General features: G+C 41.1%; 1 protein-coding gene across 1 annotated transcript; it reads left to right on the top strand.

The window, feature by feature from the left end:
- Positions 1-3469: 3469 nt before the first annotated feature.
- On the top strand, positions 3470-24670 carry LOC308295422 (serine/threonine-protein kinase N2-like; the record flags this gene model as incomplete). The annotated part of the gene is made up of 18 exons (XM_080738476.1): positions 3470-3605; positions 4644-4783; positions 5417-5648; positions 5892-6050; positions 7435-7544; positions 9565-9708; positions 9829-9904; positions 10333-10516; positions 11937-12068; positions 14052-14109; positions 14196-14287; positions 15121-15297; positions 15900-15962; positions 16167-16243; positions 17890-18032; positions 20237-20344; positions 21315-21395; positions 24467-24670. The coding sequence occupies 18 exons, from the start codon at positions 3470-3472 to the stop codon at positions 24668-24670; spliced, it is 2316 nt and encodes a 771-aa protein (XP_080594602.1).
- Between the last annotated feature and the right edge of the window lie 1328 nt (positions 24671-25998).

Genomic DNA, 25998 nt, shown 5'->3' on the forward strand with positions numbered 1-25998 from the left:
CATCTTGCAATGGGCCTGTTGTACAAGATACACCACCAGATACCCATATAGGCCTACCTGACAAAATACTTCCATAACGTCAAGGATGTCCACAATTACAACACCAGAGGCAGCAACACAGACCATGTCAAACCCAGATTTGGCTCAAACAAAGGGTCAAATTTGTTCTCCTGCTATACCACTAAAATGTGGAACGCCCTACCGAAGGCCTTAAAGAAGTGTAAATCCCTAACTTCCTTAAAACCGCTTTGGAAAACCACTTACCAGTAGCTGCCACTCGAAACTGGTAAATAAACCTAGTCTAACCTTACCCTCCGCCTGACCCTAATTGTAAATAACTTTTATTTTGTTTCTTTTTTTTTAAATATATAACTGTATCTGCTGCATAGTAGGCTACTGTGTTCTATCTGTCTGTCATGAAATGTTATATGAGTTAAAGAGAAGGATATCAATGGAAATAGGCCTGAGCTTTGCCTTAGCTGAGTTTCCTTTAGTTGACCTTGTATCAGTGAACTGTAGCCTACTGTCATGAAACTGTACCTTTCCCTATGCAAACTTATATTAAATAGGCCTATTTCAAGCAATCAATCAATCAATCAATCAATTAATCAATCAATCGATCAATCAATTGGCTATTTTCAAATGGCAGAAATGTATGTAGTCTACTGTTGAAGTCTATGAAGTGGTTAGAAGTTAGAACTACAATGTAGGCCTATGTATCATAATACTGGTAATAATATAGAAATCTACAAATTAGATGTAACTAAAGTTTTCAAATAATAGTAAAAGTAGGCTACAACATTTGCTTCTGACTGAGATGTAGGTCTATGGTCCATAGTAGAAGTAAAAGTATGCTACTGAAAAAAACACTCAAGTAAAGTAGGCCTACAAATACCGCAAAATTGTAGGCCTACTTTTTTGCGGTATTTGTACTCAGTTACTTTACACACCACTGCAAAAGAAAGCGTCGTACGGCGGTGCCGCGCGCCCCGATCTGCAAGCTCACGGAGCGTTGCGTCCGCGGCCCGCGGTGAGCTTGTAGATTGGCTGTTTCTCGCGGGCGCGCGCCCCACACATGGAAGCGGAGCACCACGAAACCAAGGCTCTGCTCCGCCTGTCAAAGTAGGTCTCCTTATGGGTGCAGAATTTGGGGGAAGCATGTATTATAATAAGCTTGTTTTATTAAAGAATATCAATAGGCCTACCAATAAAATACATTATTTGTTTAATGAACGTTCACGTCATTTTTTTTAAATAGCTAAAATGAACTCCATCGAAAAATTCACAGTTGATTTTATACAGTCAAAAGCTCAACACATTCCGTTCATTCTGCAAGGCCACGGGAGGAGGACGAACAATCAGCGAGTGTGCCATATTTAGACTACACACAAAATAATAATGGTGAATCATGTCACTCAAAACAGCTGTCAGAAGAATTCATTTACCCCGAAGTCACTATTTTGGCCTGGCTAAAAATGTTTTGTTTGGTTTGACCCCATATGTCCCCATCGGCATCGCAAGGTGATGCTTGCCAATGCTTGCAGAGGATGTATGTCCAACATACATTGTTCTATTTCGGCAAGTGTCAGTGTGTCACGTACCGTCGTACTACGGAGTATAATGTATTAAGCGCAATAAAAGTGTGAATAAACACAGCTCAGAGCAGCCATATCCCGTATCCCCGAGATGTCCTTTACTTATAATCACTTTCCCTCTGATCTCTGACTTTCATTCACTATTAAATCAGTCACAACATGAACTCACAACTAATGGATCTCCGGCTACAATCTAACACAGGGCAGAACACGCCTATGTGTTTTTTTATGCATAATAACCAGTTTTTATTTTATTATTAGCTCTCTCTGTCAGGTGCTGTAATCACATAGCGAAACTGAGATGGCTCATGTGCATGGCACGAATTCGTGTTCACTATTTATGTAGCCATAAAAACACCACAGCCTCTGCATGATGCCTTTTAACTGTTTGATTTATGTCCACGGAACACTGCCCTGGCTGCCGTGCAGGAAGCAGGTTAAACAAGAAGTCTCTTAAAGCAATACAGAGAGAATTGAGAATTTGTGCGATCTTGTCCCGCGGAGATTCCTGGAGAACAGAAACAGCAGCTTTTGTGTTTTGTCTTTTGGTTGGTGACAGCAGTGGAACATGTGGTCCTCCCCTGGCCAATACTGAGCCAAGACAAGGACGATGAGCACTTCCACGGACCAGGGGCGTCAATTGGGTATGGCAGGGGTATGCAGCTGCCATACCCTGGGTCCAGGGGGGGAAATAAAAGTTACTTTTAAATATAAATACGTGAATGTCTCTTTGTCTATATGTGCTGGTTATTATGTTGTTAAATTACAGTAAAATAACAACAAATGCAACATTTTACAAAATGGTCACTTTACAAAATAATCACTTTACTTTAGCAAGGTATTATAATTATTCTCCACATTTTTATTCATCTTGACAAAATGGTATATTCCCAGGCTCCGCAGGTCAGTCAGCTGCACAGGTGCAATGCATTATTGTTAATTGTGGCACGTTTACTAACATGCCAAGTTTAGCTGCACTTGAACAAATGTTCCAGGCTGCCATATCCATGCAGCTCAAGAAACCATAGAAACGGGGGAAAAAAAGAAAATGTAGGCCTATACTTCTCAAAATAAATGAATCATGCCTAGGCTGTTGATAAGGTATGGCAACATGACTGGTGTCATGTTGCCATACCTTCGCTTTTTCTGAACTGACGCCACTGCTACGGACCAGCAGCAGCAGCGCTGGCACCCCCCCCCCCCTCCTGCAGTCAAAAACAAAACCCCCAAAGAAAAACAGAGAGAGAGAGGAGACTAAGAGAGATATTTTAGTTACAGATGAAGATGCAAGGAGGGGAGATGCTGGGTAGTAACGCAGAGCATTCAGCATCAGAGAGGCAAAAACACGCAGGAGGAAAGACTGCGTGATCAGTTCTACTCACAAAGATGTAAAGACCGCATACAAGGAGGAGAGCCCTCGGTTTATAAAGCACGTGCAATAACATCAGGGGACTTGTTGTTTCAAGGATATAGTGAAGGTCTAGCCGGGGTGTGCAACGTGAGTGGTCCCCCCCATGTGAGGATGTCAAATTAGTCCTTATTCGGCGAGGAGAAAGGCAGATCACCCCGAGGTATGTGAAATGCACAGTCATAGCCTTACTATTCCCCATCTGTTTTTAACATAAAAACGTTTACTTTCATGACCTTTTCCCCACTTGTGTTGCTCCCCCCCCCAACCCCACCCGTCCATCATCGCCCCGAATGTTTATGCACGGCCACGACAGGATCGTGGTCACACTTGCCTATATTCCGACTTGAAACAGGATCAAATAGGTTTATCTCTGTGTTTTTATACTTCCCCTCCTTATTGAACTACCACGGGACACAACCATGGTGATATAGTGTAGCTTGTTGTTGTCTTTATCCAGGATCAGATGTTGTCCACAGCCCAGCAGATGCTGCAGGATAGCCGCTCCAAGATCGAGCTGATCCGAATGCACATTGTCAAAGTCACCCAGGCTGGAGCCGGTGGTGATGGCAGCAACCATAACACCTCCACTCCGCTCAGAGGTCAGTGCACTGTCCGCTGACAAACTGTTTTCAACCAGGAATTGGCTGAAATTGGTATGAAATGTGGAACAAACTTGTCTAATAATATACACACATATTGTTTATTGCACAAGCAACATAATATTGCTTGTGAAATAACAGCTATTTGCAGTATCTCTAAAAACGTTCTCAATAATGAATCCAGTACATTATCCTGAAAAGAGAAAACAAAACTTGTTTGATGTTAATCAGTATTCTTCAGGGGTTGCATTCTTTTTATTTTTGTTGATAGCAAATTATTTCTATCATTCAGTCCGTTCTCATTGAGGTATGATATTGTGTGAATGTGATACAGCAAGAACGTCAGTACAGAGAGGATAATCCATCATTTGAAAGTGTAACACTTTAAAGTCTTTCAAAATGTTTGTTGATATGAAAGTACAACTTGCTATGGGACAGTATAGGTTTGAATTATGCTATCTAAGGATAGCATAATGTGTGTTTTATTAATTGAATTTGCCTCTTAATTGGAATGGACCTTCAATATCGAAAAGGGCAAAACCTCCATTGCCAGGTAACATTTCACGTTACAGGGAACAAACATCATATTACATGCCCCCTCTCTCTGGTGTGATGTCAGTTGGATCCTGCAGGCAGGTGTGTCACACCAAATTCTGGGCCCTGGGTACAAGGGTTCACTGACTTCACTCACATTTTGTGCTTTAACTGTTGAAAAATAGCAGATATACAAGCTCACAGCGCGGCACCGAGTGCCGCGTTGCGAGCTTGTAGATCTGCTATTTTTGAAAAATCGTGAAAAAAAGTCCTTTTCAAAAATGATATCTATTTGGCCACGGATCTCAAAACATTTAGTTCCAGGGACCCCCCCAGAAGCAACATTTTAGTTACAGATGTTCGCTTAAAAAATACATATATTCAAAAATGTGCACACATTTTCACGACTTTTCAGAGCCCCTCCTCCTTAGTTGGGCCCTAGTAACTCAGTCCCACTTCCCCCCCCCCCCCCCCCCCCCCCCCCCCCCCCTTGTCCCTCTCCAGTGGCAGCCGGTTCCCTGGATGCTCGTGTGGTGGAGTTACAGCACTACATCCAGAAAGAGACGGATGCACTGGCACTCGCCAAAGATGTGGTTAAAAAGTTGGAAGGACTTTCATCGCTGGACCAAAAAGCACTCACTGAGGTACAAAAAGCACTCGCTGAGGAAAATGCTCTATCAGGGCTTTTATTCTGAAAGCTAATCAATCCTATTTCAGAGGAATCCAATTTCTTCAAGTGTGATCACAATGTGCATAAATGTTTGAATAGATGCCTAATTACAGGCGAGGAAGCAGTTTACCCGTACACTGGCTAACTTGACATTATACTTGGTGTTATTCAGAATGGGTGAATGTTAGAGGGAAGTGGGGTGGGTGAGAACAAAATAATGTCCATGAGATTTTAAGGGGACAATATCCACAACACCACCAGCCAGCTCACCAGAAAACTCTCCCGCCTATGGGATGAACCAGAAGTGAGCTTTTCCACCGAGAACCACGTTGGTTCCGAACCGTAAAAGTTGGTTTGGAACGGGAACCACAAAATCCTTGGTTCCTCTGGTCCAATCTGGTTAAATCTGGTGGAAACGCAAGCCGGTTCGCGGCCCGGTTTGCAAGAACGAACCAAGGTTTCAAGAAAGTTGGTTGGTTCTTGAACCAAGGTTCTTTTGGTGGAAAAGGCTCCTGAGTGAAATACTTGTCAGATATGTTCTGGGCATAGCTGTGGTGAAAACATTGCACACAGAGACAAATTAATACACCGTACCTTTCTGCTGTAGGCTGGCTCTCGTGTGCAGGAGTCCTCTCGGAAGCTCAATCTTCTGCAGCTCTCCCTGGAGAGGTGCATGAAGGATCAGCGCAGCAAGGAACCTGACATCCAGCACCCTGATCCTGCCACGCGAGAGGAGCAGCAGCCTATGGGATCACCTCCTCCTCCTGGGAAACTCTGTCTACTCACCTCCCTCATCAACTCTTCCTTCACCGTCTCCATCAAGCCCGCGTCCTTAACTGGTATCATCATGGTAGCTAGATGGCATGTGCAGTAAGCCTGCATATTATTCTGCGAATTTATTTTTGCGAAGTGCTTGTGCAATTGTAATGTTGCAGCTTTGATATACGTTAAAGATGACGAGTGATAATTGTAATGTGCTCTGGGCATTTGTGTGAACACATCTACGTCGGTGACTGGAGTCCCTTAAATACTCGAACAGATAAAAAAGAAAATAACGAAAGAATGTACTACGGCTATTGCAGGTAAACTTGAAGTTAGGCTTCTTGGATGTGAGGATCTACTGGAATCACTGACTGAAGTGGACCAAATACCTCACATGACCTCTCCTCTGGCATGCTCACAAGGTCACACCACTGATGACTGTCCTGAGTCGCCAGACAGAACAGACCACAGCCTCTCTTGTAAGTGCCTCTTTCGTAACCTACTTCTAGTGCATGTATTTATACTGTATGTTACCCGGGCCATGAACACTGGTTAGGGGTTTGATTGCTTGCTACTTGACCACATATCATGCCGCATTAAGGCTTGTAGCCGAAACGCATCCGTTGTTTCTTTGTTACAAATAAAATACTACAACACCAGAGGGAGCACACGCAATGATCTGATAACACAAACCCATAAGACAAATATGTGTAAATTCTCCTTCTACAACACTGCCACCCAAGTGTGGAATTCCTTTGACTACCTCCCTTAAAACATGTAGCTCGCTGGCATCCTTCAAAATTGCCCTGAAAACTCACCTTTCAGGAGGCCAGAGAAGGAGGTAGTTATCACTTCTCCCATAGACAGGCGAGAAGTGAGCATCCCCCCCCCACCTTAGCCCCACCCCCTTGTTTCCCCTATAATGTACATATAGTGTTTTTATAACTGCGATATTATTGAATGTTTTCTTCGCTAGCTATTTGATATGTCCATGAATTAAATCTAAAAGACTTCCAACGTAAACAAGCCTGTAAAAGGTCTTATTTGGGATGTTCCTTTTAGACAGGGTGTTTAACTGTACTTGTACTGTACTACATTTCTATTGTATTGGCTATACTTGTACTGTTCTCCATTTTTGTCTAATAAAATAATCAATCAATCAACCAAAAAAGGGCTCTATTGTGATTGTTTTAAGTACCAGCTCTTATGCCTTAACTTTAAAGCCTGATCATACTGTCTCCGACCACCGAACCGTTTGTCGGAAAGGTCCGGTCCAACTAAAAAAAAGCATTACGCCGAATTAGAGTTCGGAAAACTGCACATCGGAAAGTCTGAACTCTCCGGCGAAAGGGAGACTGTAGGGACAGGCCTTTAAGTTAAGGCATAAGAGCTGGTGCTTAAAACAATCCAAATAGAGCCCTAAGTATCTGAATGGACAGAATGTGAGTGCTGGCTGTCCTTATTTAGATGCTGCTTGACAAGCCAAGCTAAAAAGACGGATTGGATAAAAGTGCTTCCAAAGCAAACTATGGTTTAGTTTAATTTAGTTTAGATTCAGTGGTTCCCAACTATACTACTATAAAAGAAAATGTAGCTTGGTAGGTACAGAACCAACAAAAATGACAGGCGTGCCATAAGATTCTTTCTTGCCCTTTGATATGCCTTAGAGGCTTAGACAGAAAATACAAAAAAACTAAAAACACTGATTTATACTGATCTGAAACAATAATACCTTTGATTGTGGAAGTACATTTCTTGATGGATTTTCGAGTACAGGCTGTGCTACAGCAGGCAATGTTTGGATTGCTTGCAATGCCTGTCCAGAAATCACAGCAGTGTGGTGTGTTATCTCGTGTTGTACAGTGGAGATCAGTGCCGTCCTGAGATTGGATAACAGAGTGGTGGGACGCACCCACTGGAGACCTATGAACAAACAGATGTGGGACCAGACCTTCTGCATTCAATTGGAGCGGGTAGGCAGCGTCAGCATTAGAATCAGTTTGCCTGCTACAATAAATGTTCTTGGATTGGTGCAAATATAGCACAGTAATACATATTTCACACTGTACAAGGGCATCATGTTATTTCTTTAGGCCTAGAATTATTGAATGCTTTAGCTATTGAAAAATAGCAGATATACCGGTACAAGCTCACAGCGCGGCACCGAGTGCCGCGCTGCGAGCTTGTAGATCTGCTATTTTTGAAAAAGTCGTGAAAATGTGTGCAAATCTCTGAATATATGTATTTTTAAAGCGAACGTTTGTAACTCAAATTTTGCTTCTGGGGGGTCCCTGGAACTAAATATTTTGAGAATACATATCATTTTGGGGGTCCATCACATGAAACGGTTAGAACAGACTAACTGAGCTCCAGTTAACTGAAAAGGACCTTTTCTTTGACGATGGCTATAGCCAGATTGCTGACATAGAAACATAGGTTTTGCAAAAAACCTTAGAAGGATTAAAAAAAGACACTTATAGAATCGGGTCAAAATTCTAATTTTCACGATCTTTCAAAAATAGCAGATCTACGCTGTGAGCTTGTATATCTGCTATTTTTCAATAGTTAAAGCATAAAATAATGATACACAATAATGTGTACCTGTTCTAAATGGGTTAACATGACTATGAGAGTGTCAGGACCATGTGTACAATATACTGTACTGTAAATATACACATAGTAGGCTATATACAGTATTACATTCTAATCAGTGATGTATTGTAATAACCATATGTAACAGTACTATTGCTGAGTTCAGAAATTCAATCCATTCACTGAACAGCAGGAAGAGCTATTGCAAAGGATACAGTGTCCTTGTACCTCATAATTACATGGGGCAATGATACTGCAAAGGCTTGTTATTGTAGTTATGTCGTTGGCCAGCAGGTGGGCTCCTTTATCCATCCAGATATCTACTCTGACAGATTCAATTGGTTTCCAGGCTAATATTTACTATGCTCTCTTAATCTGTTAACTCTGGCTTATTGTATGAAAATGTAGGTTTTGAAAATAGCATTAATCTAAAACTTGAGCGATGATTTACACTGTGAAATTGTGTAATAATCAGGGCATAAAAGTAACTTATTTTAACCTCTTGGCCTTAGTCTGTGGTGAATTAAAGAAACATATCGTCACTGTCGGGCAGAAACCTCGTATCTCAAGTTTCAAATTTGTACATGTTTTCGCAAAGTAAAGCCCTGCTTCATCAGACAAAGCCGTCGCACAAAAGTTTTCACTAGTTTAAATCATTTTAAAAATGGAAAATACAAAACAAACGGTTTTGGACATACAAGGTTTCCACCCGACAACGACGATATATTTTATGAGAAGACTAGAGACATTTTGAATAGAAAAGAATCTGCCTTACCTCCCACGCTTCCCACTGGAGAAGACAATCTTACCCACCTCTCGCCAAAATGTTCAAGCGTTTGGCTGGTGGCTTGAGGTACTTTTACAAACTGACTTCCTTCCTGCCATGTCTATTTTTATCACACTGAACAATGATAGGTGAATGTCTTGTTCTGCACTACAGGAAGCTTAATGGGGATTTGATAAGGTTTAATAACTTAAGCATAACTAACTGTTTGTGTTAGGGATGGGACGATATGAACATTTCATATCACGATTATTGTGACAAAAGAAATCGCGATTTACGATAATATCGCGATAATCAAGATCCATTATCTTGGGGCGGAACAAGAAATTTGATAGAGAGTGAAAAAACACTGTATCAATATTAGTACCTTATACTAATTCTAGAGGGTTTAAGTGGTACCGGATATGCAGCTCGGCAAAGAAAGGTGAATTGATCCCAGTGCATGATGGAGGACGATATCACGATAAATTAAATCTCCACAATACGATTATAGTGAGTGTTTTTTTATCACGATAAACGATAATATCGCATATTTTCCCATCCCTAGTTTGTGTTGAATGGGTGATTTGTTTTGTTGATTACCTATGTGACCTTTTTTGGGGGCGATATCTCAACAGTCTCGTGAGTTGGAGATTGGGGTCTTCCGGCGGGACTGGAGGGGAATGTGTGCCGTCAAGTTCCTGCGTCTGGAAGAGCTAATGGAGAACCCAAACCATGACCAGTGTCTCAACCTGGAGCCACAGGGAACCCTTTATTCTAAGGTGCGTCTCCTCCTGTGACCTCACGGATATACAAGTACATGGTTCCCTACACTGTTTTGACCAACCGTGCTGTCCCCACTTCTTTTTAGTTTTCCAAATATTCTTCTGGTAAATTTACAGATTTCATTCATTGACACCGTCGTCGAGCGACAGCCGAAACTAAGACGACAGAGGTGTATCTTCACTAAAGAGAAAGGTGTGTTTGTGTGGGTGGGGATTAATCCTAGCAATATTAGGTAGTATGTGGTTCTGTGGAACAGTGTTTCTCAAAGTGGATTCCAGGGACTCTGTAGGGTCCTTTATGGGGGTCTAAATTGACTCATGCAAGTCTGTAACTCTGACAGTGTACAAATTACATTTGGTTCCATTTGTATACTGTCAGAGTTAAGGGGAGACCTTGAAATGTAAACGTTTGAGAAACACTGCTGTGGAAAAATACCAGAATGTAAAATTATTCATCTCTCAGGTTTGACTCACTGTCTGTAAAACTCACCATGTGAGATGTCAATGTCATGACATGTCTCCTGAGCATTCATATGTAATGTGTCACCACCACCACTGCAAACTGTGTGTGCACCTATCTGTCAATCTTGTTTTGGTTCATCGGTGTTCTTACTTATCTAGGGAAGAACTTCCTAAGAGCAGCTCAAATGAACATGAATTTCACCACGTGGGGCCATTTGATGATGGGCGTCCTGCCTCACTACGGCAGCTTCACTACATTCAGCTCCTCTACGTCCCCTGACCCTTTGGCCGATGAACCACCGAGCACAGAGAAAGACACTCAAACACCCATTCCACTGCCGAGGTCAGTGATACAGTAAAGCAGCAGAATGGCCTTTAATTCGTTTTCCCTGCAATCCATCATCATAACGTGCCAGCAGAATGGATGCACTTTTATAACCTTCACATATTTATTAGACAAAAGCAAAGGGTCACACAGAATTGTTCACCAAGGCTCTTCTGGAATGTGTAAAAGAAAAGAGATTACTGTTGGTTCAGAGGCAAATGTGTCTCTCGTACTTCTTTATACCAGGACATTTTATCCAGGGCTGGAGGAGGTTACACGTTATGTCACTGCTAATCAAAGGTAGACGCCCCTCATCTGTTAAGGCAATCACTTACAGGAATTTAGATTACTGTATAATTCTTCCATAAGACATCATGTAAACAGTTGCTCCACACATGCATATCGTCGTTGTCGGGTGGAAACCTTGTATGTCCAAAACCGCTCATTTCGTATTTATCATTTAAAAAATGAACTAAACTAGTGAAAACAGCTGATCTACAAGCACACAACGCCTCGCATAGCGAGGCGTTGTGTGCTTGCAGATCTGCTGTTTTCACTACCTTTGTGCGACGGCCTTGTATGATGAAGCAGGGCTTTGCTTTGCGAAGAAATGTACAAATTTGAAACTTGGAGATACGAGGTTTCTGCCCGACAGTGACGATATGCAACTGTTGCATATGCATGTGCATATGCTTCTGAGGATGTGTCGTGGGTCAAGGTTACTTTAAAAGCTGTTCCTGAGGATGGGGAAAGTGTTTCTTAAGGACCACATTTGGAAACAAGTGTTTTAAAGATTAGTTTTTTGGGGCTTTTATGCCTTTATTGATAGGACAGTAGACTGACAGGAAATGGGGGGAGAGACGTGCGGCAAAGGTCGTCCGGATCGGGAATCGAACCAGCAACGCTGTCAGGCATCAGTGCCTATTTGGAAATGCCTTATGTGTTATGCGCCTGGACCAGTAGGCCAGGGGGCGCCCCTGGAAACAAAGTGTTTTATTATGCTTTTATAAGTATATCCTGGGTTTGAGTTATATCTTATTTATTTATTTTACCAAAATTAAATCAAGTCAAATCAAATCTCACCCACTTATCCCTCCAACAATATTATGCAGACAATCCCAGATTAAAACACATGATCACATTTCTATCCAAGTCTTTTATGTTGGGTTTTGTTTGTGGACCAAAAAAAACAAAGTTCAAAGAGCTAAACTGATCCTCTGAGGTATTCTGGAATGCTGAGCATGATGTCATTTCTGTTGGGACGGCTGTGCAATCAGTGTTATGACTAAGCATACAAGAGAGACAATTTGAACCATTCTGTTGGTACGCAGACCGAAAATGTCCAACTAGTTAGACAGGACGTGGTTGTTTCTGGCCATGTTTACGCGACTGATTCCTTGGTGTTTTTCCCTTTTGTTATGTACACATGACTCCATAGCAATGTGCCAGTAATCAGACTCGACATTAGCGATGACCAGACCAGTCAGAGTGAGCTTGCCCCCTACATCACCATCACCTCTCCAGCACAAGAATCACATCCGGTGTCCACACAGCAAGACAAGCAGGTGCTGTAACTGCTTCTGATAAGTAATTACAACTAGTCTGTGCCCGTCTGAACGTTATGTGCCCGGAATTATAGGCCAGTCAATCCAGGGACGTGCTGGGCCCCTGATTCAGCCCGGGAAAAAGAGTTGGAGAGGCCCTCATTGCGCACTATAGAGAGAGATCTCTCCATAGCGCTGCTGCTACTCAAAGATTTGCCATTTCAGATCATGACAAGTGACAAGCCAGTGGGCCAATTACTGTACATGAGTTATATTTCGTCGTTGTCGGGTGGAAACCTTGAATGTCCAAAACCGTTAGTTTAGTAATTTATCATTTTAAAAATGATTTAAACTAGTGAAAACAGCCGATCTACAAGCACACAACGCCTGGCGGTGCGAGTAGATCTGCTGTTTTCACTACTTTTGTGCAACGGCCTTGTATGATGAAGCAGGGCTTTGCTTTGCGAAAAAAATTATGCATTTGAAACTTGGAGATTTCTGCCCGACAGTGACGATTTACTTTGTTGGCCGCCCAGCCCCCAAAATGGAGCGAAGGCCGACATTTTATTTTACATTTTTTCCTAGTGGCCGGCCTGGACAGGCCGGGAATGAACCGGCCGTTCGGGACTCAGGAGTTGTCCCGCTTTTCCCAATGGCCAGCACGTCCCTGAGTCAATCTAAGCTAAAAAGGGGCATGACCCAAAAGAAATTGCAATAGTAATCATTCAGGTTTTTTTTTTATGATCCTTGGGGTCATCCAAAAAACACACTTTTGTGGGGTCCATTTTTAGCCAGAGGAATGTTTTTCGTGCAAAACAAATACTTGCAATGGATTCAGAATCATGAAAAAACCTTAGTATGTGAGGGATTGAATGTACAGCAGGAGTCTCAGAAGTAATGTTGGAGTCATCTCCAAATTTGGGCACCGTTTAGTATCAGTGATGTCAGCACGCGTATCAGACAGGCATCCGACAGACAGACATTCGGTCGTTTATTAGTAGGATATTCCCACCTTGCTGATACCCTTAGTAACCTACAATGAATTGCTAATACAGTATACCGGTATACAATATAATTTGTCATACTACTGTGTAGCCCAGCAAAATTAACTGACAGACAGCAGTGTTTGAAACTGTATTTCTCTTTACAGTCATGTGTTGGAAGTGATATAACAGAAAGGCATGGAGATGATTCTGTATCTGATCCAAGGTATGTACACACACGCACGCACGCACGCACGCACACACACACACACACACACACACACACACACACACACACACACACACACACACACACACACACACACACACACACACTGCACAGAGACACATGTAAACACAACCATGAACATACTAGGGCATTCACCAAATATTCGAATATTCGAATATCAAAGTCACTATTCGACGTTGTTCACCGAAGTCGAATATTCGCTTATTTTAATTTTTGTATTGTTTTCTCTTTAAAAAATCTATAGTTTATAAAGCTTGGCTAGATAGGAAGTCATAATAATGAGTTGCCCCTGGTGGATGAATTTGTTAATGCTCTATACCAGGGGTTCTCAAACCTTTTTAGGCCGTGACCCCCAAAATAAACATATTTGAACTGGGGACCCCCACCCTGACAAGCACTTGGAATTGTAGGTATTACATTTAATTTAAAAATTTAAAAATCACTATTCGTGAATATAGTGATCACTATTCGGTTCCGCAGATAAATATTGTGAAAATAGCAGATCTACATGCTCACAATGCCTCGCAAAGCGAGGCATTGTGAGCATGTAGATCGGCTATTTTCACAATGTTCACCTCTTGCTTACTTAATATTTGACAGCTTGGTCAGTCCTGTCGAATATTCGACTATTCAAATACTTTGAGGTCGAATAATTCGAATACTAAAAATCACTATTCGTGAATGCCCTAGAACATACAAAGATCACAATTATTGTACATTGAGATCTACTGTAAAGTATTGTGATTTGCTCTCTTTTTTCATTCTCTCCCATTTAGGATGCAGATGGAAGAATTCAAGTATATTTCTGTTCTTGGCAGAGGGCATTTTGGAAAGGTAATAAACTGTTTTAACAATTTTAACCATTATAATTGATAAGAAAGTTGCTTTTATCCTCTGTGCTGGCTGTGTGTTCTATCCAGGTGCTTTTAGCAGAATTTAAGAAGACAGGCAAGCTCTATGCAATTAAAGCCTTGAAGAAAAGAGATATTGTGACTCGTGATGAAGTGGACAGGTTTGTGAGATGGATAAAACACATACCTTTATTTTATTAATAAATAAAAGCTATACTTATGTATGAAATCAAACATTTTAGTTGGGAGTTTTCTGTTGTATCTCAAATGCACATTTAATTTATATTTTTGTCAGTTAGAGTTGACCCATTTAGGCCTAGAATTATTGAATGCTTTAACTATTGAAAAATAGCAGATATACAAGCTGGCTGCGAGCTTGTAGATTTGCTATTTTTGAAAAAGTCGTGAAAATGTGTGCAAATCTTTGAATATATGTATTTTCAAAGCGAACGTTTGTAACTAAAATTTTGCTTCTGGGTGGTCCCTGGAACTAAATATTTTGAGATGGGGGTCCGTGGCCAAATAAATATAATTTTGGGGGTCCTTCACATGAAAAGGTTTGAGAACCACTGACATAGTAGTCTCTCAAGAACAGACTAACTGAGCTCCATTTAAGTGAAAAGGACCTTTTCTTTGACGATGGCTAGCCAGATTGCTGATGTAGAAACATAGGTTTTTCAAAAAATCTTAGAAGGATTCAAAAGACACTTATAGAATCGGGTCAAAATTCTAATTTTCACGATTTTTCAAAAATAGCAGATCTGCAAGCTCGCAGCGCGGCACTCGGTGCCGCGCTGTGAGCTTGTATATCTGCTGTTTTTCAATAGTTAAAGCATAAAATAATGATACACAATACTGTGTACCCGTTCTGAATGGGTTAATTTTTAAATTGAACAATCAAATTATATTTATCTGTTGGACCTACGACTATGCATCTTTACAAATGAGAAAAAGCTCCGAACTCAAGAACTAACTCAAGAACTTCTCTTCGCAGCCTTATGAGTGAGAAAAGGATCTTTGAGATGATCAACACATCCAAACATCCTTTCCTCGTGAACCTCTATGGCTGCTTCCAGACCAACGACCATGTCTGCTTTGTCATGGAGTATTCACCTGGCGGTGACCTCATGATCCATATTCACAATCACGTCTTCACAGACGCCCAGGCCAGGTGAGGTTTCTATCTGTCTAACAGAGTTGAAGAGGTCAGTGCGCTTTGATCAGGGTTCCCACGGTCATGAAATTCCTGGAAATATTTTGAAATTAGAAAAAAAAAAATGTTTTGAAATGTATCAAGGGTCCTGGAAGGTCCTGGAAAAAATAGCTATGCATTGTCTTTGGTTATTGATTTTGTTAATACCTCTGAAATTACAAATTAAACATGGGCCAAATTGTCAAATATTAGAGGCAGAAATTGTGAAAATAGCCGATCTACATGCTCACAACGCCTGTAGATCGGCTATTTTCACAATAAAACCGTGTTATACAAAATTCCTCTACTCTTAGTGCTCGTCAGGGTGCCAGGTTCCCAGTTAAAATATGATTATTTCGGGGGTCACTGCCTGAAAAGGTTGAGAACCACTGGCATAGACTACCTGTCTTTGGGCATTGCGCATAGGAGTAAGAACCTGTTATTGAGCTGAATTGTTATATAGTCCTGGAAATTGGGTTAAATATTCTGGAAAAGTTTTGGAAAAGTTTTGGAAATGAATTGGTAAAAATGTGTGGGAACCCAGTTTGATGAATATCTAAAAGAAATGTATTTTTGTACAGGTTCTATTCAGCATGTGTTTTGCTGGGTTTGGAGTTTCTCCACCTGAAGAAAATAATTTATCGGTAAGTAAGTTACTGCCATTGAGCCTTCCAAAGGCCTCTTAAGTCTCCTGATTCATACTTAGTTACGCACTGGCGTGGCACACAGAAAATAGCAGATCTACAAGCTCGCACGGTGCCACGCATTGTGAGCTTTTACATTGGTTATTTTAGGAACAGTATATTATAAATCAGAGGGCATCACATTGATGCTTATGTCCTCTACAGTGATTTGAAGTTGGACAACCTGCTAATGGACGCAGACGGCTTTGTCAAAATCACAGATTTTGGACTCTGTAAAGAAGGTGACATAATGATTTCATATAAAACTCCATTCATAGTCAGGGGATATTAATAAAACCTGGGAATAAATTCATTACCAAACAATTGCTTGACCAATGTGTTCGTAAAGGTGTCTAGTAACATATCTAACAAAGATTGAAATTCAACATCCCTAGGAGAATCTTTGACAGCTAGGGTAATTCTGGGTCTCATTCACTTACTATACACTATAGACCAGTGATACTCAAACTCCGGCCCGCAGGCCACTTCCGGCCCGCGGCACAATTTTGACTGGCCCACCAGCTTAATGTCCTCAAAGTTGCGCATCCAACAAGCTTTAAACTGAGCAGATTGGACCTTGCGTTCCAGAGATAATGGCCAAAACATCTTGAAAACGGCCATAGAAATCGCCGTTTTTTGTTCTCTCTCTTTTTTTTTACCAGTGTCTCTGCCTCTGCCCGACCAATTAGCATACCAAAAATGTTATAGTAGGCCTAATGCAAATGAAGAGACGTACTGTAGCTCTACTTAACAACTGCATCATTAGCCATTTGGTAGCTAAACAGTCTGGGTAATCTATTTTAAGTAGATTGTTTGATTTTATTTTATTTTCCTTAACTATCAATTTTCACACGTTTATTTTCTGTAAAAAGCCATTTGTGTTGAATGTGGCAAAGTCATAAATAGCATTGTGAAGCAATTGAAAGAGAGATGTACTCAGCTATCTTTAATGTTATCCAGCTCGATAACAGGCAGACAGATATCAACCCAAACAAAAAGCAGACAAACGTACATTAATTTGTTTTGGTGTTTTTGTAGAATATGCTAATTTCACAGAATTATTAAAAAGAGAGAAAATGTAGCAAATTACTTTGATTACAAATGTTGGTTGACGGAATATAAATGGAATTCCAAGCTATAAAATAATGCACATTAAAATTGTCTTGAGTTATGTGGAAATAAAGCAAAAAGTTATCAAGTAATGTCATTTTATCAACTGGCCCGCGGGGGATAGCTTCGCTGTTTCTACATGTCATCTTTTCGACACCCAACTCTAACCCTCACCCTAACCTCAATTAACCTCCGTGGGGTGAGTCGCTAACCCTCCGGTCGAAATGATGGTCGTTCTAAAGAGCGAGATTTTACCGGCCCGCGGCCCCTTGTCATTTTTGTGGCCCACCCGTTCAGAAGTTTGAGTATCCCTGCTATAGACTATACTATCATCATTGGGCTAAAAACAGCCCCAAAAAAAGCGATGGTTTAGTGATGAGTCATCACTTTTCACAGTTGTATGGGGTCCATTCTTGGCCCAAGGAATGTTTTTTGTGCAGAAAAAATGCTTCCAATGGATTCAGAATAATTAAAAACACCTAGTTAGATCCCTCACATCCCACTTAAAGCATATGTTTTGGGAGTAATCTTTTCCCTTATAGTATAGTGTATAGTAAGTGAATGAGACCCAGAATTACCCTAGCTGTCAAAGATTCTCCTATGGATTTTGAATTTCAATCTTTGTTAGATATGTTCCTAGACACCTTTAGGAACACATTGGTGAAGAAAACGTTTGGTAATGAATTTACTCCCACCTTGAATGTCTTGTTTTGTCAAGAGACTGGTCAATGAATACCGCATGTAGCGATGAGGCTGTTATTAGTGTCATCCTTGGCAGGCATGGGCCATGGCGATCGGACCTCAACGTTTTGCGGAACTCCCGAGTTCCTGGCCCCTGAGGTCCTTACAGATGATAATTACACGCGGGCCGTGGACTGGTGGGGGATGGGAGTGCTCATCTTTGAGATGCTTGTGGGAGAGGTCAGTCCTTCTGTTGAGCACATAACAAGAGTTTCACTGGCTGCAATGTTGTTACTAGCAGTATTGTGTGTGTGTGTGTGTGTGTGTGTGTGTGTGTGTGTGTGTGTGTGTGTGTGTGTGTGTGTGTGTGTGTGTGTGTGTGTGTGTGTGTGTGTGTGTGTGTGAACGTTACAATAAAGAACTTGGAACAGTGATGAATGCAATGAGGGGGAAACAAATATTTTGGTTACTGACCATGTTTACAATGGTAGCCCAAATCCTATTTTTGGCCTATCCAGATTGGAATCAGACTAGTTTCATCAATTCGGACAGAAAAGAAAAGTGTGTTTCCTAAACCCACCAGGCTTGAGCTAAGAACCGCCTCACGGAAACGCCTCTCTCAATAATCTTAAGTATGAAAGTGCATATAGTGCTCTTAGTGCAAAGCAATACTATACCTACTACCTACTGATCCATTACAATAATACACACAGCATAATATGCCCAAAGCCATATCCAAAACATAATATGCCCAAAGCCATATCCAAACTATAACAATTTAAATGATAATCAGTAAGAGTTTTTATTTTGAGCACAGTAGTGACAAATTAACTTTTTCGCCGCCGTTGACAGTCCTCACCGTCATTGAAAGGGTTAATACCATGGCGCCGTTGACGGTGAGGACTGTGAATCTTACTGTATATACAGTAAAGATATTATTACTTACTTAATGTCGCTCCGGTCCCGCTCGCATCGGTAATGTCGGCGATTTGTTTACAACGCACGTTGGGCGTGCACGCGAAGTGAAGCTCCTCAATGTTAAGTCAATGGAGAGGCCCATAAAGAAACTTCATTTAAACAAAATAGCCATTTTGAGACATTTTGCAGCAGATCTAAATGTAAACAAGGCACAAGGCAGGGCGCAGCCATCTTGCCTCTTCTTGTCCCACACTGTCATGTGACTAGATGACGTAATCGTTGCCGTCAAGTGATAATCCAAAAAAACAAAAACAACCCCCTTCCGGCCCTTCAAAATAATAGCGGCGGCCGACGGAGGAAACGACGTGGCGCCGAGGCACCAAGCAACCTTCAGATTAAGAGGCAGTAGATGTGTTAATAGCTGTGCATTGTGCAAATGCAGGCTTTTCTCAGTACAAGATTGTCTTCATGCCTTTAGGTCTGACTTTATCCACCCTCCATGTGTCCGGCAAGGATTTCAGCCACTCCTGGAAGTTCTCGCGTTTCCGCATGGAACATGGAAATAGACAATTGTCTGAAATAAGCTAATTCGATCTGATCACTGACTTGAGAAACAAATCAGGCCGTAACAGCCTGCAGTCTGAACTATGAAAACCTATTCTGGAATGCTGAGCATGAGGTCATTTCTGTTGGGACGGCTGTGCAATTAGTGTTATGACTAAGCATACAAGAGAAGAGAGACAATCTGAACGATTCTGTTCAGATTCCGCACACTGAAAATGTCCAACTAGGATGTCGTTTCTGGCCATGACTGATTCCTGATTCCAGACTAGTTTTATCAATTCTGACAGAAGAAACAACAACATGGAAATAGACATTGTCTGAAATAAGCTAATCCGATGTGATCACTTGCAAATAACAGTGTGGACAGTCAGTCCTTAACATAAATACTTGAGAGTAGGGGAGGGCGATATGGAAAAATACAATATCACGATATTGTCCCAAGCTGTATCACGATGCACGATTTTATCACAATTCTTTTTTTCATGTTGGTTTTTATGGTTATTTTTCAAGTTACTTTCCAAAAAAACTGGGTTACTTTTGGGAGGTCCAAATTGAACTTTACAAGTATGTAACCAAATGGACCCGTAAGGGTCCATTTGGTTTCATTTGTATACTGTCAGAGTTAAGTGGAGACCTTGACATTTTAAAGTTTGAGAACTACTGATTTAGACCAAAATGCAGGTTTAAATTGAATTCTGCAATGAATCTCTGTATTAACGATTCAACAGGATTTTTTACAAGGCTCCCTCAATTGTATCACGATATATACGATACCTCTGAAAAGGCAGATCGTGGAGACATTGTATCGTGGAGACATTGTATCGTGGAGAAATTGTATCGTGGGGACATTGTATCGTCTCAACGATCATTATCACCATATCGCCCACCCCTACTTGAGAGACAAATGAGATTTGCCTGCAGTCTGAACTATGAAAACCATTATGTCCTTCCCCCCTGGACAGTCTCCATTCCCTGGTGAGGACGAAGAGGAGGTGTTTGACAGCATTGTAAATGATGACATCCAGTATCCTGGGTCACTTCCTCCAGATGCTGTCTCCATCATCCAGAAGGTAATTGGCTCCGGTCCAATGATCAATACGGTTGATCAATATTGTGCAATATACTAAGTCCACTGCAGGGCAGCAAAAAGCACATTTAATTCTTAACCACTTAAATGCTATATACTGTACTTTGTTGACTTGGGACCCTCAAGAGGTCTATACTCGGCCCCCTCCTTTTTCCGCTCTACATCCAATCTCTCTCACGCCAAAAAACGTGTGAGGTTGTCAGCTTGTAGATCAGCAATCTTTGCAGAATGTTTGTCGATTGACACAGAATTGTTTCGCCTACTATATTGACATGCCCGGAATAGGGACACTAGGGGTCACGTGATTAATTTATAGTAAGAACGTTACTTGCATCACCTTCAATCTTTGCACTTTATATTAGATAGCTAGACAAACAGGCCTTTATTGATCGCTGGGTGGACATTCACGCGTCGTAGCAACAACAGTAAGCAGTAAGCATAAACACAGGTTATGTATAAGAATACAAAGTTTTGTTTTAAAGACATGAATAAATAAAGTAAAGAGGGCAGAAGATGGCTGACCTGGTAAGAGCCCATACCACAGCTGGTCTGGGTTAGAATCCGACCCTTTTGTTGCATGTCACCCCCTCTCCACTCACTGTCAATATCTGAAATAAAGAAGAAATGCCTGAAAAAAAAAGGAACATATTTTTAGTCTGACCCAAGCCATCTGACTGATGTGACCAAGTGACCATGGTCTGATTGAGTTAACATACTGTATATTCTATCAATGATATAAGAATAATTACAGTCTATCACAGCCACCTAATATTGCCTATGAATTGTACAGACTATTCTGACCATCATGGATATGAGACTGTACAGTGTCAGCCAGCCTACACCTGCAGCATGTGCATCAAATGGCATTGTTATAAAACACTTTGAGAGAGGGAAAACATGGAAACAAAGGTTTACAGCTTTTGTCTTATGTACTTCAACTCTGGCTTTTGCAGCTGCTTAAGAGGAATCCATTGAAAAGGCTCGGAGCTGGGGAGAGGGATGCAAACGAGCTGAAAGGAGAGAAATTCTTCGAGGTACGTCAGTTTAGTGATGGGAATTACCATCACTATTTGGAGGTGATGTTTTGAACCTCACATGAGCTTCATCAGATGAGAAACGTCAACCGCAAATGGTGGAAACCAATACACTGTAAACGTTGTAGCATGATCCAGTGGACTTTATTGTTTTTGGTTCATGAATAGTAGCTGTTAAGTACATTGTAATGTAGAGCGCTTTGGAGAAAAGCGCTGTATATAAAATGCAGTCCATTTAGCCTTAGCATACTATTTGCATCTTCTATTCATAGTGACCATTACCTTGTCTTTTGTCCGGGAACAATACATCTGTATTTCTATACAAATTGCAATGCAATGCAATGTGTAGTGAAAAAGTCTACCGCTGTCTACTGTGGGAAGAACAGCCCGCCCTCCGTCCTGGTGGCCTCATGTAGTACCCTGTTGTTTTTAGAATTAACTTTAAGATTATTTGATTAAATGAGTCAATTCGGCAAGGTGACACCAGAGCAGTTCAAGAGGAGAGTAGCGTCACGCTTTGATCTCGCCGCAAAGCGGAAGTTGCGTTGCTGGAGCCTGGTGACATTCCAAACAAATGTCTGCTGCTCTTCAGCCTCGTCCACCTCCATTGTAACCGAGGCATTTTCACTCGCTGGTAAGTAGACTAAATCACGTCGTTTTCCCCCTTTTACCGCATTCACGGGCCTCTCCAAGTTAGGCAACATTATTATTTCACGTAATCAGCTCTAGTTAATGTTTCTCGTAAGAAAATTAACATTATTGACTTTAAAACTATTGACTTTATTGACTAAAATTGACTTAAATTAACTTGGAGAGGCCCGTGAATGCGTTAAAAGGGGGAAAAGACATGATTTAGTCTACTTACCAGCAGGTGAAAATGCCTCGGTTACAATGGAGGTGGACAGGGCTGAAGAGCAGCAGACATTTGTTAGGAATATCACCAGACTTCAGTAGGCTAAATAGTGACGTCACGTCCGCTTTCCACGCTTACAATTGGAGTCGACGAAAGTGTCAGAACTCTCTCTTTCTACGGGTCTGGGTGACACTATCGTATCGTTTAAATTTCTCCTGAAAAAACAAAAGCCCTAGCCTCGTAAACCGCCCTCTTCCGGAAACCATTTCATACTGGATTACGGAAGTTGGTCGTTTCTAGGCTAGAAAAGCCCTCTAGTAAGCTTCTCGCCATATTATCTTTTTGGTTGTTGATGTGGTATCTGTATTTAAACCATCCTAGTTATAAGAAGCAGTGGGGCAGCACCTCAGGGAGCAGTTAGAGGTTAATTATCTTGCTCAGGGACACTTCGTCACGCAGACCGGGTCCGGGTCAGGGACGCGAGCCGGGGACCTTCTGTTTTCCAGGTGGTCCCTCTACCCAGTGGCGTCAGTTCAGAAAAAGCTAAGGTATGGCAACATGACTGGTGTCTTGCACGCGCGCGAAGGCGCGCGTGCAAGACACCAGTCATGTTGACATACCTTAGCAACAGGCATGATACATTTATTTTAAGAAGTATATTTTATTTTCCACCCCCATTTCTACGGTTTCTACGGTGCTAGATATGGCAGCCTGGAACAGTTGTTCAAGTGTAGCTAAACTTGGCATGTATTGGTGCTACAATTAACAATAATGCATTGCACCTGTGCAGCTGACCTACGGAACCTGGGAATATACCTTTTAGTCAAGATGGGGAGAATACAAGTGTGGAGAATATAGACCTAATTATAATACCTTGTTAAAGTGACCATTTTGTAAAAATGTTGCATTTGTAGTTATTTTACTGTAATTTAACAACATAGTAACCCGAACAGATAGACAAAGAGACATTCATGGATTTATATTTATAAGTAACTTTTATTTTCCCCCTGGACCCAGGGTATGGCAGCTGCATACCCCTGCCATACCCAATTGACGCCCCTGCCTCTACCCACTCAGCTAGAGCCCGTTCCCAAGGCTCTTTACTTACTTAACAACGTAGCTTATTAAGACTTTGGTGAAAATAGAACACAGGAATTCGAACTCTGCAGTATTATAAAACCAGCTTACTCCACAATGAAAACAAGGAAGCAAACAAACACAAGTCATCAGCAGATGACTGCAGTAAAAAAAGGGAATGCCCTAAAACAATGACATGCATAAAGACAAAAGGGGAGATCAATATGAAACTGATAGTGTCATACATGCAATGTGAGTTATTGGAATGTGTGAGTGTGTTTGTTCAGAGAAAATGCGTGGGTTGTTTCTGTGTTCAAACAAGAGACTGACTATTGATTTGATTGATCCCTGGGTGGACATTCATGTGTCATAGCAACAACAGCAGTAAGCATAAACACTGGTTAGGTATAAGGAATACAAAGTTTTGTTTTAAATACATAATAAAGTAAAGAGGGCAGAAGATGGCTGACCTGGTAAGAGCCCATACCACAGCTGGTCCTCGGTTAGAATCCGACCCTTTTGCTGCATGTCACCCCCTCTCTCTTCTCCTGTCACTATCGGAAATGCCTGAAAAAAGAGAATATTTTTAGTCTGACCCAAGCCATCCATCAGACCAAGTGACCATGGTCCTAAAACAATGCCATGCATAAAGAAAGAGGAGATCAAAATGAAACTGATAGTGTCATACATGCAAAGTGAGATTTGTTCAGAGAAAATATGTGGGTTGTTTCTGTGTTAAAATGGAGAGTCAGGGCTGTCAGAATTATTACATAATCGTCTAATCGCAATTATTTGACATAATCGTGATTCTTTTTCATAATCTCCATAATCGTTTCCATGTTGAAAAATGTTCATTTTTTTTTAAGTAAAAAATTGTGGAAATAGCAGATCTAAAAGCTCACAACGCGTCGCATAATTTAGGTTGTGTCATATCTACCATGTGCAACTTCAAAGCTCTAAAAGCCAAACAGAAATGTAATTGTCAACGACAAATACACAATTAAATCGTTAATCGCAATTATTTGAGCGACAATTAATCGTCATGTAAAATGTCATAATCGTGACAGCCCTAAGAGAGAGTAAAATAACAAGTCACCAGTTTTTCCTCATTCATCTCTATTGCTGTGTCCATGTTTTACAGACTATTGACTGGGAGGCCCTGCTCGCCAAGAAAGTAAAACCTCCATTCCTTCCCTCGATCAAAGAATCCATGGACGTAAGCAACTTTGACAGCGATTTCACTCGTCTTCAGCCCATCTTATCGCCTCCCTCCAAACCCTTCAATCTCTCCCCCGAGCAGCAGGAGGCCTTTGCTGACTTTGACTTCTCAGCCTTGCACGGATGAAGATAGAAAGCACTGTGGGCTCCGCCAGGGTTGGAAATTAACAAAACCACCAGTTCAAGTGTTGGTTAATTTTGACTATGAGTGGTGAGTTTGTCAGCTATATCAGCCTCTTGAGCAGTTGATCAAACATTTGGAGGGGTTATCCTACTTGACAAACGTTAATTTGCTGGTATCTAATCATAACTGATGAATTTAGTAGGGCATTCACGAATAGTGATTTTTAGTATTCAAATTATTCGACCTCAAAGTATTCGAATAGTCGAATATTCGACAGGACTGGCCAAACTGTCAAATATTAAGTAAGCAAGAGGTTAACATTGTGAAAATAGCAGATCTACATGCTCACAACGCCTCGCAGCGCGAGGCGTTGTGAGCATGTAGATCTGCTATTTTCACAATATTTATCTGTGGAACCGAGTCACATTAAATGTAATACCTACAATTCCAAGTGCTTGTCAGGGTGGGGGTCCCCAGTTCAAATATGTTTATTTTGGGGGTCACGGCCTAAAAAGGTCTGAGAACCCCTGGTATAGAGCATTAACAAATTCATCCACCAGGGGCATTGACAACTCATTCTTATGACTTCCTATCTTAGCCAAGCTTTATAAACTATATATTTTTTAAAGAGAAAACAATAATAAAAAAAAACAAGCGAATATTCGACGTCGGTGCACAACGTCGAATAGTGACTTTGATATTCGAATATTTGGTGAATGCCCTAGCATTTAGTATTTATCAGCCTTTGGCTGAGTTAAAGAGTTAATTTCCCACTCTGGTCATAAGTCAAAGTACTACCACGAGACCCTTTATGGACAGTTCTTTTTGCACAGCTCTTTCCCAAACAGGACAGTTCATGCATACCCATGGCTGATAATGCGGACTGTTTTCACTGTCATCCAAAGCCAACATCAGGCAAACGAACTAGACAGAATCTTTTTTCAGGAGGAGCAAAAATTAAATGATTGTAACCCTTTATATTCTCGGTCACAAAGGCAGGCCATATCTCTCCGACTGTTCCAGTATTTTGTCCATTCAAAGCAATATCACATTATAAACACTACCTTATATTGTAATTTTGTTCACATAGCATTCATTAAACTTGGGTCAAGTGCCATAATGTATTAAGAGGGATTTATCAGACTTGATTTGAGAGAATTTGAGCATGCTTTGTGGCCTTTGCTTATGTTCTTTTAGTTTGACTTATTTAACTACAGAGGTACAGTATAAGCTACCCTTACTATGCATCACTGTGAGAGGCTTTGCCCACTGCCTTGTCCTAACAAATAACAAGCTAGCCCTATTTCTGAATACCTTTTATTTTTTAAATA

This window comes from Nannobrachium achirus, assembly GCF_963921795.1.
Source record: "Nannobrachium achirus genome assembly, chromosome: 12".
Lineage (NCBI taxonomy): Eukaryota > Metazoa > Chordata > Actinopteri > Myctophiformes > Myctophidae > Nannobrachium > Nannobrachium achirus.